This window comes from Schistocerca serialis, chromosome 11, assembly GCF_023864345.2.
Source record: "Schistocerca serialis cubense isolate TAMUIC-IGC-003099 chromosome 11, iqSchSeri2.2, whole genome shotgun sequence".
NCBI lineage: Eukaryota > Metazoa > Arthropoda > Insecta > Orthoptera > Acrididae > Schistocerca > Schistocerca serialis.
This window is the reverse complement of record NC_064648.1, coordinates 59,546,694-59,565,023: the sequence shown is the minus strand read 5'-3', so window position 1 is coordinate 59,565,023 and position 18,330 is coordinate 59,546,694. Positions and strand designations below refer to the sequence as shown.

General features: G+C 38.9%; 2 protein-coding genes across 4 annotated transcripts in view; one reads left to right on the top strand and one right to left on the bottom strand.

The window, feature by feature from the left end:
* Window positions 1-18,330, top strand: part of LOC126427022 (zinc finger protein 99-like) — a 458,738-nt gene that overhangs the window by 163,804 nt on the left and 276,604 nt on the right. The gene's annotated exons all lie outside the window — the stretch shown is intronic.
* LOC126427021 (neprilysin-2-like) overlaps window positions 1-18,330 on the bottom strand; it is a 266,242-nt gene that overhangs the window by 2,355 nt on the left and 245,557 nt on the right. For 2 of the 3 annotated variants that reach the window (XM_050089183.1, XM_050089184.1), the window contains 3 exons: window positions 18,208-18,326; window positions 3,317-3,448; window positions 1,919-2,100 (listed from right to left, as the gene is read on the bottom strand). In XM_050089183.1, the coding sequence (XP_049945140.1) occupies window positions 1,919-2,100; window positions 3,317-3,448; window positions 18,208-18,326 (433 nt within the window). The remainder of the gene's footprint in view (window positions 1-1,918; window positions 2,101-3,316; window positions 3,449-18,207; window positions 18,327-18,330) is intronic. The other variant, XM_050089185.1, reaches the window with a different exon arrangement.

Below are 18,330 nucleotides of genomic sequence, written 5' to 3'. Positions count from 1 at the left end.
CATTCATCACGATCGGGCACCTGTTCATAATGTACGGCCTGTGGTGGATTAGTTACACGACAATAACATCTCTGTAATGGACTGGCCTGCACAGAATCCTGACGTGAATCATATAGAACGCCTTTGGGATGTTTTGGAACGCCGAGTTCGTGCCAGGCTTCACCGACTGACATCTATACCTCTCCTAAGTGCACCACTCTGTGAATATTGGGCTGCCATTCCCCAAGAAACCTTCTAGTGCCTGATTGAACGTATGCCTGCGAGAGCGGAAGCTGTCATCAAGGCTAAGGGTGGGTCATCACCATATTGAATTCCAGCATTACCAATGGAAGGCGCCACATACCTGTAAGTCATTTTCAGCCAGGTGTCTGGATACTCTTGACCACATAGTGTACATGCAACACACATGCATTAATACCTACAGACCGACTGTTCAAAAATACATCTGCACAAGCACACATATACACTGCTAAATGTACCTGAATACATGCATACATACACACATTCATACACACACACAAACACACAGTGCACAGATGCACTCACACTGTGTAAATGGACATACTCGTACATATGAACTGCAACGCACATGCATAGTGTAGAAACATATAAACCACACAATCATATATGTGTTTTTTTGTTCTTCAAATTGAAAACTGGTTTGATGCAGCTCTCTATCTCAGTCTGTCCAGTGCAAACCTTCTTCACCTCTGCATTAGTACTGCAGACTACATCCTCATGACCCTGCTTACTATTTTCGATCATTGGCCTCCTTGCTACATTTGGTTATTTGTAAGTACTTCACAACATGACAGTGGAAAATCTACAAGATGTACAGGAAAATGACCAACATTAATCGACAGGGCATCTCTTGAAGCGTCGTTATGGAGGAGTTGCGCTTTGGAGGGAAGCTTGTCACAAGATGTAGATAAGCAGTCTGCTCAATATTGCTGCACTGAATTAGTTCATACGTGCAGATAGGAAACCCACTGAACAAATTTTAGAAGCACGCTACTGTTGTGCCGTTGTAGGCAGTTTGTACCAGTGAATTCAGTGAATTTCAGGCATGTAATGATGTTCGCCATGACACGAATTGTCTCCATACTGAGAACCTGCGGTGTGACTTAAAAAACTGGAGAGATGCTCTATCCATTGACGTGTCTCTGTTTTCTGTATGCCCTGCAGTTTTGAAACAGTGTTCTGAAATCCTGAAAGACATTAAGAAGAAACATCTGTTGTATATCTACACTCTTCAAACTATTATGAAGTGCGTGGCAGTGGGTACACACTTATTGGACCTTGTATTATAGTTTCAGCCCATTCCATTCACGTATGGAGTATTGTTAAAATGACTGCTTAAATAATTTAATCTTGTCTTTTGTGTCCTTATACGAGTAATATGTAGGTTGTTGTAGTGTATTCCTAGATTCATCAGTTAAAATTGCTTCTTTACTTATTACTATTGTGACTTACTGTTACTTTAGTCATAAGATACTATGAACTCTTATTTTATGAGATTGTTTTCTAAACGTTTGAAGCAAGTGGTCAATCTTTGCATTGCTTTAATATCTTATCAAGACCTGACGAATATTTATGCAGTTTCTAGACAGTTCTACAGCTAAAGGTGTTATCTGTGAAAAGTGTGAGGTTATTACTAATAATGTCTGACATGTCATTAATATACAACATGAACGGCAAAGATTCCAACATAATTTTCTTGAGCATTCCCCAAGTTACTTCTACATCTGATGATTACGCCCCATCCAGGATAATCTGTTCCTTCTTTACTACCTAGTGAAGCCACTTCAGCCATTTGCAGTGACTCCATTTTCAATTGCTATGAATTGCCAGTACTGTTTCACTACCACAGAAATAGAATGTACTGAGTGAGTGTCAGGGATGGGACCCCTCTACTGACTTGGAGCACCAGGCCTGTGCGACGGACACCCAGAACATTTGTCGTGGAGAGAGGCTGGGCAGCGCGGGCAGCCTCAGTTCTGGCTGGCCGGTGCGGCGCTCCAGGGCGAGGTAGGCGCGGTACGCCTCCTTGATGCCGCCATTGTCTGCGATGTTCTCCCCCTGTGTGATGAGCCCATTCAGCTGCAACGTGACACACCGCTATCAGTCACCATCACTCACCACCATCATTTGCTTCTGCTTGTAGTCTTCTGCTGTTTACCTATGTACATGATTGCGAAAACAGAGTGAAATGAAGGAGAGTGCATGTTCCGTTGTATCCAATAACATATGTATTGAAGAACACGTTTTTACTGATCTTAATTGTACAGAATTACAGAATGTATAGTGGCCAAATTATGTGGGATTCGTAAAGTAAAATGCCTGAGATGTGAAGTACCCTCATCAGAATGGCGATCAGTCAAATGAGAAAACTGAAATGTCCCAGATAAGATGAATCTTCACAAGCATGTTTAGTATTCAAATGAATCAGAAAAAATTATCATGTGACATCCACTTTCACTGAAATGATTAGTCGAGTGGGGCAGTCAGATAAGATGCATCCTGACTGGCACATCGATAAGTAAAGTGGGACCACTCAAAAGTATTAGGTATCGTGCACCTGAATTGGAATAGTAACTATTAAAATGGGGCAGTCAACTATTTCAAATCATACGCATCTGCATCTGCATGTTGACCTGTGAAGTAGGCCAAATAAGGTGTCTCTTCATCAGAGTGGTAATGAATGAAATGGGCCAGTTGATTGCAGCACAGAGTGACCGCGTGGTTTGAGGCGACGGATTGTGTCGTGCCCCTCCCCCCGCCACCTCCCCGCCCCCACCCCCACTGAAGGTTTGAGTCCTCTCTCGGGCATTGGTGTGTGTGTGTGTGTGTGTGTGTGTGTGTGTGTGTGTGTGTGTGTGTGTGTGTGTTGTTCTTAAAATAAGTTATCTTAGGTAATGTGTAAGTCTAGCGACCAGTGACCTCAGTAGTTTGGTCCCTTAGGAATTCACACACATCTGAACATTTTTTTGACCAGTCCACTATAGTATCTGAAATCCATCTTCACTGAAATAATTAGTGAAATGGGAGAGTTCAGTATGGGAGGTGCATTGCATCAGAATGGTAGTTAGCAAATTGGCCTACAGCTGTCACGTTAGATGTGCACCTTCAGAATGTGATAAGTCAAATTAGCTGTATGATGAGAATCTTCATCCAAATTGTGATTACGGAAACAGGAGAAACTAAGGCTTATTGTGTTCAAGAATTGGACCAGTATGGCTACTGTTTTCTTTAAAGAGGAGGGTGAGCAATATTTTCAGAGAAGGAGGCGCTAGGCCGGACCAGCAGGTTTACTCACGTGCATGCCTGTCTGCTTATCAGTGAGATTCCCGTACTGTGAGATGATGCAGCGTGCCTTCTTAAGAAACTTGTCACGAGTCACAGGGTCCCACCAGTCCACCACGTTACCATCCTTGTCATACCGACGACCCTGAAGATGGTTGAAACATTAAAGCTGTGTTAAAAATACTTATAATATAGCCATTTTTTCTAGATTCTTAGCCATCTACATTGTTTCGCCCTCCTTCCCAGTTCCATTCCTGAATGGTGCATGGGAGGAACAGTTGGTAAGCCTTCATATGAGTTGCAGTCTTGCAATTTTTCTTTCATGGTCTTACTGCCAGTTATGCATAGGATGAAGGGACATTTTGGTTGACCCTTATAGGAACATACTGACGTGGTAATTTTGCACAAATGCCACTGGTACTGGATGAGCATCTTTGTTATGTCTTCCTACTTCCTAAACAAATCTGTGACAAAATTCACTGCTCTTCTTTGTATCTTTTCCATTGCCTCTAACTATCTTGTCTGGTACAGGTTCTAGAATGTGAAGCAATGCTAAAGCATTGGTCAAACGAGGGTTTGAATAACTGTCTTTATGGATGGACTACATTTCCTGTGGCCTTCTTCCAATATCTCCCAGTGTCATCCACTGTGGAGTAGCACTAGGAGTAACTTCTTTGATTAATAGTCAAAATGTTTAGGATCCGATTTTGGGTTGCCCTCGTTCCCACACTGATTAAATTTTTAACAATAGTCATGTCGAATAACAGCTGAAGGCTGCCAACAGCTTTGCTAAGGGATGGACAGAGTCTCAAGCTACCCTATTGCACTTCAGGTGGGAAACTGGTAGCAAAACACAGAAGAATCTCTACTGTAAATCAATTCAAATTATATGAGAGACCAATACTAGAAAGACTGCTACCACTCACAGAATAAAAACTCATAGCTCAACAAGCAGGTTTCAGACATTGAAAGGACGACACAAGCCAGATTTTACACCTTAAAGAATGAATTGAGGAAGGATATCAATATAAATTAAACACAAGAGTTGCTCTGATGGTTCTGTCTGTTGATTACCATAGGATTTTGCTGGCCAAGCTGTTCTACAATTCCAAAAATCAGCATTTTACTCAAGCTATTTAGTCAGTTCTCAAGTTGATCAAGAGAAAGGTAGACATAGAAATCAATGTAGTTGTATGCCTTGGGAAGTGAGCTGAAACCAATTTTATTTAAATTGTACAAAAAATACCAACTAATTCCCAGTAATTAAAATTATTTCAATACAACAGTCTAGGATGAAGTAAAAAAAATTTTTAATTCTCAGTAAGATTTAGCATTTCCTCCCTATGCATATGATCATGTTCTTCCTGCACAGGATAAAAATGTTTAGTCAGTTTCTGAGAAACTAACACGGACCTTCTCTCTCACATCAATTTGTTACAAACAAAATTCATTGAGACTAAATATTTTAAAAGTATGTGCCTTTTATTCAAGATCTAGATTGACAATATAGGTACTCAGGCAGTTGGAACACACAGACACTCCTAAATATGTAGCAGTATTAGTAGCAAAGCAATGAGGTTTCTCAGAGAAATAGTACATTGGACGTGAATATTGATCATGAACACATGTTATCCTCAATGACCTAAAAGCATGTAGCCATCATGCAGCCATGTTGGATATGTTCAAAATATCCAAATTATCCGAATTGTGTAAATGAAATAGCCAATAAGTATGTGGCCGCAGAGCTGCCATCTTGGCCTTACTAAAAGTATTCAGACGATCTGAATGGTGTAAATGAAACAAATGATCAGTATGTACCCTGGTGATATTTGCGCATGATTGTTTAAAACTCACAGTGCGAAGTGGACACGTGGTGAACAGGGGCATGCTTTGTCATTAGAACCACTGTTTTGTCAAGACACTAAATATTTAAAAAGTAAATGCATTTTATCTAACAAGGGGAGATCAAAACATTGGGTTCACAGATTTACTTTAAGTTTTGTGCGTCTGTAGCAGGCCATTAAAACAACATTGTGTGCAAGTAGTAAGGAGCACTGCTCTAGATCGTATTATGTAACTGATGTATATGTGCCACCTGGTAGAGTTCATGGTGGTGAAGTGGTGCTGACATGGTAACTCAGTGTGTTCAGTCAGAGAGATGGCTGCCCTCTGTAATAAACAAAACTGAGTGAATGAGCTTCACCAGGTGTCATGGGACGTCCACAACAAACAAATGCAATAAACATGAAGAAACAAAATGAAATTAAAAAAAAGTGATTAGCATTTGAGCTCTATAAGATGAGCCAGTGTGAGGTGACAGTTCGACTCCTTCCCAAACTTAAATTTTAATTTAGATTTTTTCATCACTGGTCATATTATTTAACGTATATGTTATTTGAGAGGTAATATAATTTTAAAAAAGCCACGTGTATTTGCATGAAGTTTTAGTGAATATAATGTTTTCTACTACTTACCATTTTAATTAAATTTAATTATTAGAAGAAACATATTTATAACTATCGACAAGTAAATGAAATGAATTGAGTTTTCCTGAAAATGTATGCCTGTTACGATTTGTGAAGTCCTATATACACTCAGTCTAGTAAGGTAACCAGAACATTGTTACTTCGAGCAGTGGACACGAAGCCAGGTCTCATTTGGCAGTTAACCTGCGTAGTGGTGAGACATTGCTAATGTAGCAACAACGAATAGCGAGACTGCAAATTTTTTGAATATCATGGAACTTAAACTGGAACTTCAAATATGAAGGTTTCAGTGGGAGTCAAACCGTCGCCTCATACACGTTCGTCTTGCTATGCATTAACCACTTGACCACCATTAACTCCAACAGCCAGCACCTACGCACAGGCACATGCATAATATAATACACCAATAAAACTTCTCTTTTGATTTTCTCTGAATTGCCAGAGTAGTGCACCTTACTATTTGCACGTTATGTTGTTTTACTGGGCGACTAGAGACATACTAAGTTTTAAGCAAATCTGTGATCTCAACGTCGTTGCCTCTCCTTGTAAGATCTAGACTGGCAATATAGATACTCGTAATATACTGAAGAACCAAAGAAACGGATACACCTGCCTAATATCGTGTAGGGACCCTGCGAGCACGCAGAAGTGCCGCAACACGGCATGACGTGGACTCGACTAAAGTCTGAAGTAGTGATGGAGGGAATTGACACCATGAATCTTACAGGGTTGTCCATAAATCCTTAAGAATACAAAGGGGTGGAGATCTCTTCTAAACAGCACATTGCAAAGCATCCCAGATATACTCAATAAGGTCCTGGTCTGGAGGGTTTGGTGGCCAGCAGAAGTGTTTAAACTCAGAAGAGCGTTCCTGAACCCACTCTGTAGCAATTATGGATGTGTGGGGTGTCGCATTGTGTCGAATTGTCCGTGTCTGTTGGAATGCACAATGGACATGAATGAATGCAGGTAATCAGACAGGATGCTTATGTATGTGTCACCTGTCACAGTCATATCTAGACATATGAGGCTTGTCATATCACTCCAACTGCAAATGCCCCACACCATTACAGATCCTCCATCAGCTTGAGCAGTTCCCAGCTGACATGCAGGATCCATGGATCCATGAGGTTGTCTCCCTACCCGTACATGTCCATCTGCTCGATACAATTGGAAACGAGTGTCATCTGACCAGACAAGATGTTTCCAGTCATCAACAATCCAGCGCCAGTGTTGACCAGCCCAGGTGAGGTGTAAAGCTTGTGTCATGCAGTCATCAAGGGTACACGAGTAGGCCTTCAGCTACTAAAGCCCATATCAATGATATTTCTTTGAATCGTTCGCATGCTGACACTTGTTGATGGTCCAGCACTGAAATCTGCAGCAACTTGCGGAAGGGCTGCACTTCTATAAAACTGAACAATTTTCTTCAGTCGTTGTTGGTCCTATTGTTGCAGGAATTATTTCTGGTCACAATGAGGTCAGACAATTGATGTTTTACCGGATTCCTGATATTCACAGCACACAAGTGAAATGATTGTGCAGGAAAATCCACACTTCATCATTACCTCGGTGAGCTGTGTCCCATTGCTCGTGTGCCGTATACAACATCACGTTCAAACTCACTTAGTCGTGATAAGCTGCCATTGTAGCAGAAGTAACCGATCTAACGACTGCTCCAGACACTTCTTGTCTTGTATAGGCGTTGTCGAGAGCAGTACGGTATTCTGCCTGTTTGCATATCTCTGTATTTGAATTCATATGCCTATACCAGTTTCTTTGGCGCTTCATTGTATACTAGGAGGGCAGCTGGACACACAGACACTCATAAATATTTAGGAATATTAGTAGCAAGGTAATGGGGTTTCTGGGACAAATATGACATCATGCATGCATGTGCACACAAACATCCCCCACTATTGGCGATGATCAAAGTTCTATCTTTGTACCACACTTGGTGCAAGGCGTAATGGACTCTCAAGTTAAATATTTACAAATCTAATTTGACTGTATTGTTGTTCTATAATTGTACAAAAGACATGTTAGCTAAAATATTACTCTGAACAGGCAAGCTAGTGATAGTTGACAGTTCCTCTTACGACTAAATGAGGCTATGTGAGCGGCGGCACCAAAAAGGACTTTCACTACCTGACAAAGCACTATTTTGGGGAGAGGTGGGAAGATAAAGCATCATGTTCTAAACCAGAAAAACATAAATGATGCTTTTGACTGGCTAATATAGCCTTTTTCTTATTATTTATATCTTGGGATTATCTGTTTTTATTTTCCATTGATGTAAAAAAAGTGAACTTTTGAGGAAGGCTGCAACATTAGTGATTGGAAATGTGGTGCCAATGGACTCTAAAAAAGTTTACATACTGGATCTCCACAAGTAATTATTAAATAATAGGATGTTTATTCATCGGTGTCTCATTTACTGACACATTAGCGCAACAGGGTATATTAAAACTGGCTCGTTTTGACGAGATCTTCAATGTAGTGTATCTCTTAAACTGCACAATTTCCTAGTACAAAAGTATTACACCAAAATCCGCCAAATATCTTTATAAACACTGTTCTATTTGCTTCTGTCATATGCTGTCACACAGTGAAACCTACATGACACTTTGACGAAATAACATAATGAACAGTAGTTTTAACATCTGAATTTAATACACGTTCAATGACACAGGGAGTATTCAGTCCACAGACCTCACATGGTGAACCAAGTGAGTCTTAGGCCATTCAAACTTACAGAACATTAACATATGCATGCTCATATGATATAAGACATAACGAGTAATTGTGAAGTAGGCATGAACATCATGGCCCCCAACACACGTTTGTCAATGGAAACATCTCTCTTGTAATGGAAGTGTAATAAATTACACATTTACTGGAGTAAACATGGTCATAGTAAATAAGATTCAACAAGAATTATGCATCAGTCGAAATCGAACTAACTCTAATTTCATAGACATACAGAGTAATCTTCTTAAATAGGAAGACCCACAATAGCTACTTTACATTGAAAGTTGGACCCAGAAAATCACGGCTTTTATTCTGTTAACGCTATGGGTCCTTTGCAGGCAAACTATGCACTGAGATTATACTTGAAATTTCGGGAAGAAGTATAGGGTAGATTCTTGACTGCTCAGAACAAGGTACTATATCACTGACAAATAGACCTTAACTGCACATTATCAACGTTTCACGCAGATAACTTGCATGAGGAATGTAAGTACCCCACCCCCCTTTATCCTAATTCAACAGTACAGGTTACCTACGAAAACGCGTAGTCCAAGTAAACAACATGTGGTGTATCTGAGTACTACTGTGAAACATCTTATCCTAACATGAAGAAAACAAAACATCTGCTTCCTAACACAAATATGTTCACTACAGCTATGCTAAGCAACAAATCACATCAATGTGTATCAGAAAACTACATTCATTGGTGGTACATGACTCAAGTCACATGTGTTCATTTATCTGTAAAATCATATCATATAAACCTCATATTCTCTCTGAATCAGGAAATACTGAGGATCTGGTCATAAATGAAATGCCTATTAGAAAGAACAAAGGAACCAAAAAGTCTTGAGCAGTTTCCCCACTGGAAAAATGGAAAATTGGTGATTACTTTAATTTTGTCCTGATCAGGCAAGGTGCCTTACTGATTACTGATATGGCCATATAACTTATACTAAACTTAAATTTCTGTAAGTTAGAAGTAACTTGTGGTTTCCTAAAAACCTGCAGTACTTTTTGGGCAAGAGTAACATGCCTATGCAGAGCTGTGCTGAATAAACCTGAGTTGACAGACAAACCAAACGGTAGTAATTTAAACTGGTAACTTTTACCAGCGAAAACGAAGACAGAGTATTTTCAGGAGTTCCTCTCCAAAGGAAATTGCCAGCAAGAGGCCCTTACATTGATGCATGAAATTTTAGTAATTGTTCTTCTGACATTTAAATTCTGGTTCAGAGTGGCATAAATATTACTTAATACCTCTAGCATCGAGTACAAATCGTATTTCTTCATGCAGTTTGGTTACTGCTAAAAGTGGACTGGTGTAAGGGCTGTTTGATGGCTCAATAATTTCCCAATGTAAATCCGCTTTGTTTCTCTGGAGGCAGGAGGTCTTTTTGTCCAAGGAATGGAACAGAATGACAGGCTGAAACGTTCATGAGGCGCAAGACCAAATTTAAACTTGTAACAGTCAATTGAATGAGGATTTTCCCCAAAAACGTCGCTTAATTTTTAGAAAAACTTGCAGATTGGCTCACTGATGATCATCACTTGTATAACATAATGTGTGCTTGTCTGTACACTTCCATTCAACATCCTGGCAATTACATCGGTAGTTAGTGCACCAGCATTTTACATTTGCAATGATTTACCACATGCATACATTAACCTGTGATCTTGGAATGTTAATTACATTTTGTCTGGACAACTGTATTCCCAGAATTTTAATACTCTATGTTACTTCCTTTTTGGCATTTTGATTGTTTTCTGTCAGTATATTTATTAATTTATTATTCATAATTACAATGTCCAGTCTGACCAGCTAAGATACTCTATAAAACTGACGCTTTTGTGATAATAATAAATGCATGTATTTATTATTTATCCATGGTACTTATTAAAAATACTCAACTGTCTAATTGCACTACAAAACTACAACCAAATCCTTGACGAATCACCCAGGTACTGCTATTACTGGTATTACTGATACCATAGAATCTGCTTTGTACTTGTTCATTTCATAGAATATCTCTGAATTGTAGATAGTTGTTTCTGCTACTGGATCCACTATCATAATACCCCCCTCAACAGTCACTGTCTGGTGGGTTCCTTCAGGATAGGGAATTACGCCAGGAGCATTTCCACCATAAACAGCTATTCCACAATTATTGTAACATCTTAGAATCAACACTCACATCATCCCTTGCATCAACACAGTGTCAAGTCTAGAAAAACCATTTGATTCAGTTGTAAGAAAATGGAATCCCTACAGCTGTCCTTATGATCTCATTTATTGTGTAGCTACCAGTTTTGGTGCTCCAATGCGCCATCTTCCGGCTATCGTTGATGCTGGATGGGTATATATAAGATGCATCTGTGACCAACATAATTCGTTTATGCAGACTATTTGTAACTGTGATGTCATCACTCCAATCATCAACTGCCAAATTTACACTTGTAACAGTCAATCAAATCAGGAATTTCCCCAAAAATGTCGCTTTATCAGCCTTCAGTCAAAAGGACTGACAGACAAAAGATTGATTCAGTGGTTACTGACCAGTGGGCCTATTTCTAGAATTACTAAAACTGCATCATTTTGGGGTAGTGGAGCATGTGTCTGCTAATCTTAGTGGCACTCCTTGCGGAACTTTTCTGATTAATGAAGTTAGACAAACAGCAACCAGTTTGCCAAACACTTGTACCATCTCCTACAACTTATGCTAATATTGATTTCTGGTATGGTCTTATTGTTTTCATGAGCAATCGAAATGGTCTGTTTGTGACTGCTATAATTATGTTCAGCCCAAAACTACTAATTAATAAAAATATTATAGGCAACTCTTATGGAAACTGTAATTAATAAATTTAAAATATATATTGAGTAGCTTATCCTGACACCAACACGATGTTGGACTTACATAAATCTCCACACAGTTTACAGATAAATAATTAAAACTATAGGCAGACAAAATATATTTTACAATCATTTCTTGTTCTTTTACTTCTAGACCAATCACTGTGTGTGTGTTCTAATTTCCCTGTATACAACTAGCAGAACACTGCTAAATAGAAACAATAACTGTTTTGTAAGCTATATGATAGATTACATCACATGTAAGTCTTTGGCACAGAGTACCGTGAGACCTATTGTAAATACTATTTGTCAGCATTTACTACACTTAGGTAGTCTTCCTCAAGATCAAACACAAAATCCGTTCCATAGTTATGAATAAAAGCATCTAGTCTAATAAGACCAAGTTCTTTAGTCAAATAAGACATAAAGATCTCCCATAGATGCATTTCATGGGACTTGAATTGATAAGATGGTGAGAAATATCTTTGTTCACTGATGGGCTTGTGATACGACTTAGTATACGTATTACTCATCTTTAGACTAAAAATGGAGTTGATCCATGTTAAACAGTCCATACCAACTGTCTTAGCATTGTTCACAATCATATTACTATTTCCTTTGTAGTTTTCTTGCACAGAGAAATTGCAGTTCGATGTTACATAATCACTCATCACCATTTTGTTAAAATTCAAGCAAAATCTTGCATTATACACAGATCCACAAAGTAATTGTCATCTACACGAAGCTACTGCATATTCCAGGCCGTTAGCCCATTATAATATTCATTTTAGTGCCAGCCAGAACCAATTTATATGGTATAGCCACAGGATTTGTACATTTTCTCGAAAATCTTTCCTGTGCTTCCATGCCATATTTTCCATATGCCTCTTGCCGTCATATTATTTCTTTAATGTAGGAGAAATGGTACTTTCACCTTGACATCATGTCTCACAGAGGTGAAATTGAAGAATTTATGAGAAAGGCAATTATTAAATTTTTATTCTTTAACATAACAGGGCTGCTCTTATATAACTATTATCGGCAGTCCACCTGTTCACAGATTTTAGCCATTCCACTGTTGTCACAAAATTATTCGATAATGGGTATTAGCAGGTTTAAACTTTTTTTCCTGAGGGGCATGCCATTTTCGGTGTAATTTATGTTACCAGCGTCAATAACAACATTATACTGGTTCTCCAATAATAAGTACAAAGAGCGGTATTCATCAGTAGGTCTCATCTTCTTCCCCAGTAGCTGACAGATGTTTAATACTTGGAGTGAGGCACGTTGACACTTCCCACTACAGCAAAAGACTGATGATCTGTGGTTATCAAGACCTGTTATATACTCTGAACATATAAGATTTTCACACTTCTGGTCACATGATCATCTCGTCACTTCTAGTTATGCCCTTACATTTTGAAGGCTACTGTGTGCTCTTACCAAGTTAAACACAGTCAAATACTGGTGCATAATGTATGTGTATATGAAATGAATGGAAAAGGAATAATTCGTAGTTTAATAAATATTCACTCTAAATTTCGGCCAGACTATGTGTCTTTGGGTAAAGAGTAACAATATGCATGCAAAACATATGTAGGTTGCTTACTGTAATACGTAAGTTTATAGATTCATGAAATGAAAGAAAAACTTCAATCATGCAAAATAAAACCTCTTGGAATTATTTATCACAATGCATAAGATTTCGAGTATAAAACTCACAGCTGAAACTTAATTGCTCTATAGCAGTAAAAAATTATCTATAGGGAACATATTGACACTACTGGTATAAATTGCAGTTTCAGGGGCACCTGTCAGCTGGAATAGTATGATCTCTTTAGTAAAGTAAAGCAATGTTTTTCCCATGTTCAGGTTATTTGTATTATTTTTGAGACACTTGTCTTACTTTGGCTAAAGCCTCTGTATTAGGATAAAAAATTATGTTTTACTAGTAATTTACACTATAGAGCAATGGGGACTACATGACACTTTGTCTCATACATCACCTTTTTAGAGTAAAATTGTTACAAATTTCCCCATGCTCTGTTCCACTCCCCTCCCCCTGGGCGTTTTATTACTGATATTATTGGATTGCAATTTATTATGTACAAGTTGACTCTTCCAAATGTGCTTTAGTAGGACTATGAATGTTTAAATAACGAAACAATAGATATACAAAAGTTCAAAATGTGTTAAACAAGCTGTCCTTGCTTGGATGTTTTCAAAATTACCGAGTGTTTTCACTGGCTTGTGTCCACCATCATATGATAGGTGTGGAGGTAACATCCTTTAGGGTGGATATATACCAGAATTTATGTGTCCACAGTTTAGGGCAGCTATGTGTGATTGAGATGTCACTGGGGCAGCCAGCTTGGATGTTATATTGGATGATAAACTATAATGACAAGAATCCAATGGAAACCCAAGTGAATCACAAATTATACCAATAAGTTTCTAAATAAACACTCTTGCTAACAACAGGCTGATGACCGATCCTAATTGCATAGTAAATTATAGCAATAACATCAACTGGATGATAAACTGGATCCTAAAGAAACACTCTAATCTGCCTCCTCCCGAAATAGGGTAACATACCAACTCAATTAGGGAGTAAAGTATAATAATAAGGATCATAAATTGGGTAATAAATTGGACCATAAATAAACACTCTTTTCAGCCCCCCCCCCCCAACCTATAGGATAACAACTCACTCCTATTAAGGTCATAAATGAAGGTGATAAGGATCCCTAAATAAATACCATTATTCGTGCTGTAACCAACAGCATAACAATCCACCATTTCTACATAAGGCAATTGGCCTAGACGGGGTGGAAGATAGGGAGATAAGGCTCATAGCCACACAGTCCTCATAGTTCCAACAGGATTAAAGTCTAGAAGGAGTTTGAAGAGCATGTGGCCACAGAACTTCTTGAATGGTACGCACTATAAGAACTTGAGCTAACATGTGTTCAGCTGGAGCAGAAAATTTGGGGGACCCTCAACAGACTAGGAATAGATGTTGCGCCAGTTAAGACCAATCTACCAAGGTGGGGATTACAAGATGACGACGACATTGTCTATGATGGTGGTGTGGAGCAGAATATGGCCAACATGTGTGCAGTGGGAGCAGAAAAGTTGGGGGATCATCAACAGACTAGGGATAGATGTTGCGCCAGTTAAGACAAATCTACTAATGTGGGGATTACAAGCTGACAACGACATTTTCTATGATTGTGGTGTGGTGCAGGTTATGACATAGAAATTTCATTGCCCTATCAGTTCTTATAAGCGAATCCTCGAGTATCTACAGGTGAGAAACAACACTGCTATTGACTTTGTCCAATACTGTGCCGAAAATTTTGGAACAACTTCCTTGGACGTGATAAAGTAAAAGTAAAGTGTGGTTGCATTTTTATGGCAACTTTAAATGGTGTCATTTCATATTCTTGTAGTTTCAAGCTCGTATTGATGGAACCAGCTTATGTAACCTGCCAGAATACTCGTCTTTCGGTGACTGTTCTGCTCTCAACTTTGTGACGTCAGATCTTTAAACACTACACCAAATAGGCACAAAATATGGAAGAACATGAGCTTTGAACACGTTTGGGTATGGCAATACACCTAACAGCAGTTTTTTTTTCGAATTTCATTTAAGTAGTAAGTGTTTCCTGTCCCTTACCGTGTCAAATCTTTCATTATTGCCTGCCATGGAAGCAATTCGAGGACGATCACTACGAACCTCATCTTGGATGCCAGACAGCACCACCTGGCGCTCTTCGGTACTTACAGGCTCTGAATGTTAGCTCTACGACGTCAGTCTTCTATATCACTATGCAAAACTTCTCAAAAACACTCGGAGAGGTAGACGTAGAGTATTTCTTACTGCTCTTGAGTACAAAATATTTCGACCATTTTTGACTGCCTCAGTGAGTAGCATGCAAGTCTGCAGTTGGAAAGTCAGTGCTTCGATACTTGCCAATTGGAACTTCCTCTTCTTCGCTCTTATTTCACTTGTATATAATTAGACTAAAATATTAATTAACAAATGACATTACAAAACTGTCAAAGTTGCGCAGAAGTTTGTTTTTATTGAAATGGCGACCAGCTTCTGAACAAGGTCCATTACCAAGCAATCCATGTAAGTGCTACCATACTGTATGTATGCTGGCCACATTGCATGTGTCAGCAGCTACGTGCAAGGTACTATTTGCATACGACAGTCCAGTACCGCTCGCACAGTAAGCAAGACCAGTGCACAGAGATTATGGTAACACTGTGAATGTTGCTGCCTCATGCAATCCAGCTTACTAAAGTGCGCGTCATTTATGACGGCGGCCGAGTTTAGGTTCGTTCTGCGCATCTGACGTCACAAAACACAGTCAGCCAATGAACAGAGAACGACGTTGCCAGAGCTCGATTGCAGTGCAGAGCACGGACGAGTGTCTTCAGTTTTAGAAACGTTCAGTCATAAATAAAGTAATTGAACAAAAGCAATGTCTTGATAGCAGACTTCCTTTTATAGAAAGTTTGGAAAAAACATTCTTTATACCAATTGCTCCATATTCTATTAATTAATTAAACTAAACAAGCAATAGGCCCCCTAATTCAGGCGATAGCAAGAAAGGTGTTTGTATCATTCTCACTAACCGCTTTTTCGCAATAAAGATCAACGGTAATTGTTTATTTCCTATTGTACTTCGACGAAACGTGAGTAATTCATAATCATACCAACAGTGTTTGTCAGTATTTTGCGTGATGTTTTAAAGTCCTCTGGGAGATTCATTGAATGACGAGCTGTGTTAGCGTAATGGTTAAAGTGTATGGCTGCTAAGCGGTAGGTTCTGAGTTCAAACCTTGATCAATGCTTAATATCTTCTTTATTTTAAAAACAATATTGACGTGTCTTACTTCATGAATTTTATTCGTTTAAATGTAATTTTTTGAAATTTCTAGTGGCAACTAAAATCGACCATACGGAAAGTATACGCTATGGACTTATACCTCTGTGAACTCTTCAAAATTTCGTGCGATGGTTTACTACATCTAATGCTGCACAATAACTGCGTTGAACATCGAAACAAAATTAAGTCATTTATGGGGGGAAGGTATCAGTCAAGATGGTGTGTAAAAAAATTTTTTGGGCCAAATAGTTTTTGTGAAATCGAACGATAAAGTGTGTCAAAGCAGTCGAAACACCATGTGTCTGCACAGGCGAACAGTGCAATGATGACAAAATCGCGCACATCGCAGAATGCAGGGAGCGCGTCTCTGTAGCAGCGAAAGGGTTAATGCGGCCGTGGTGGCTTTACTTCATAAACTGCGCGCTCCCCCCTAAACGTAAGTTTGCGAACTATACTATGGCGCTGCTCCTCTTGGCGCGTACAACTGGCAACGCAGCAATCTCCCACGTCTGGGCGGGCACGCGCGAACCGCCAAGTTAAACGAATTGAACTATAGTGGTGGGTTGATTAACGAACACTGAATCTGAATGAAAAGTTAAATTTTTGACAACCAGTTGCATGAAAATGTAGACAAAATAAATTAAAATTAGACAGAAAATTGTGGGACATAAAACAGGAAATACAGGCAATTTTTCTAGAAATTTAACAGTATTATTCACACAGATATATTTTCCATTCAGTAATAAAGCATCTCGCAGTTTTGTGCCAAATATTAATTTATTATGAATATTATGCTTAAATTTGTTGTTAAACATTTTAGTTTGGTAATAAATGTAGAAGTCAACTGAAAGTAAAATTGCCTCTAGGGAGATCGATTCAGCGACTACATGTAAGGTCGCTGTCCTTCAAATCATGTAAGAAAAAAAAATGAAAAAAAAGAACAAGTCAAAGACTGCCAGTCGCTAAGGCCTCCTTATCGGATGAATTTTAGGTAAAGATTTTCTTCTGAAGTAATTAATTCAGCAACATCAGTGTGTTGCATTCCGATGTTGGCCATATTATATTAGTGCCGTGTGGTGATATGATAGAAGTTAACATCACAGCGTTCCAACACACCGTGTAAAGACAGTAGATAAAGGTACAGCAGTCAGTTTTATTACATAATTCGTTTCCTTCTTATTTATGAAACTTTTTCTATGGCCTAATTCTACATCTACATCCATACTCTGTAAATCACGGAAAAGTGCATGGGAGAGGGTACTCCGCACTGTACAATATATTTGTCTGTCTTCTGTTCCATTAACACATGGAGTGCAGAAGAATAACTGCTTAAACTCTTCTATCCATCCTGCAGTTATTCTAATCTCGCCTTGAGGATCCCTACAGGAGTGATGTCTACAGAGCTGTGCTAAGTTCGAAGATTGTTGGTTTAATGCTGTTTCTCTGAACTTTGTAAGTAGCGTGTCCCTCTTCAGATTTTTCAATATCTGTGTGAGTCAAACAAACCTGTGACCATTTGTGCCATCCTTCTTTGTATTCATCTGGTATCCGCTGTCAGTCCTATCTGGAACTGGTCTGTACACACCTGAATAATATTCTAGGATGGGTGGCGCAAGTGTCTTACAAGCATCTCCTTTGTAGACATATAGCATTTACCCATCATACTGCCACCGAACTTAAGTCTATCACCTGCTTTACTTACAGCTAAGCGTATATCATTCTGTTTTGTATCCCCATAGATGGTTATATCTAGGTATTTCTGTGAGTTAAATAATTTTATTTTTTATTGTAGTCATGAAGTACCATTTTCCTGTTTTCTGTCAAGTTCACTATTTCACATTTCAAGACATTTCCACAATTATATCCCACATAAGTGTGTAGTATTAAAAGTATGTAAAAAAAAAGTAGGTACCTTGTCATCGAAGCCATGTGTGATCTCGTGGCCAATGATAAAGCCGATGCCACCGTAGTTCATGTACTTGGGGCGGTCAGCACTGAAGAAGGCTCCTTGGAGGATGCCTGCTGGGAACACTGT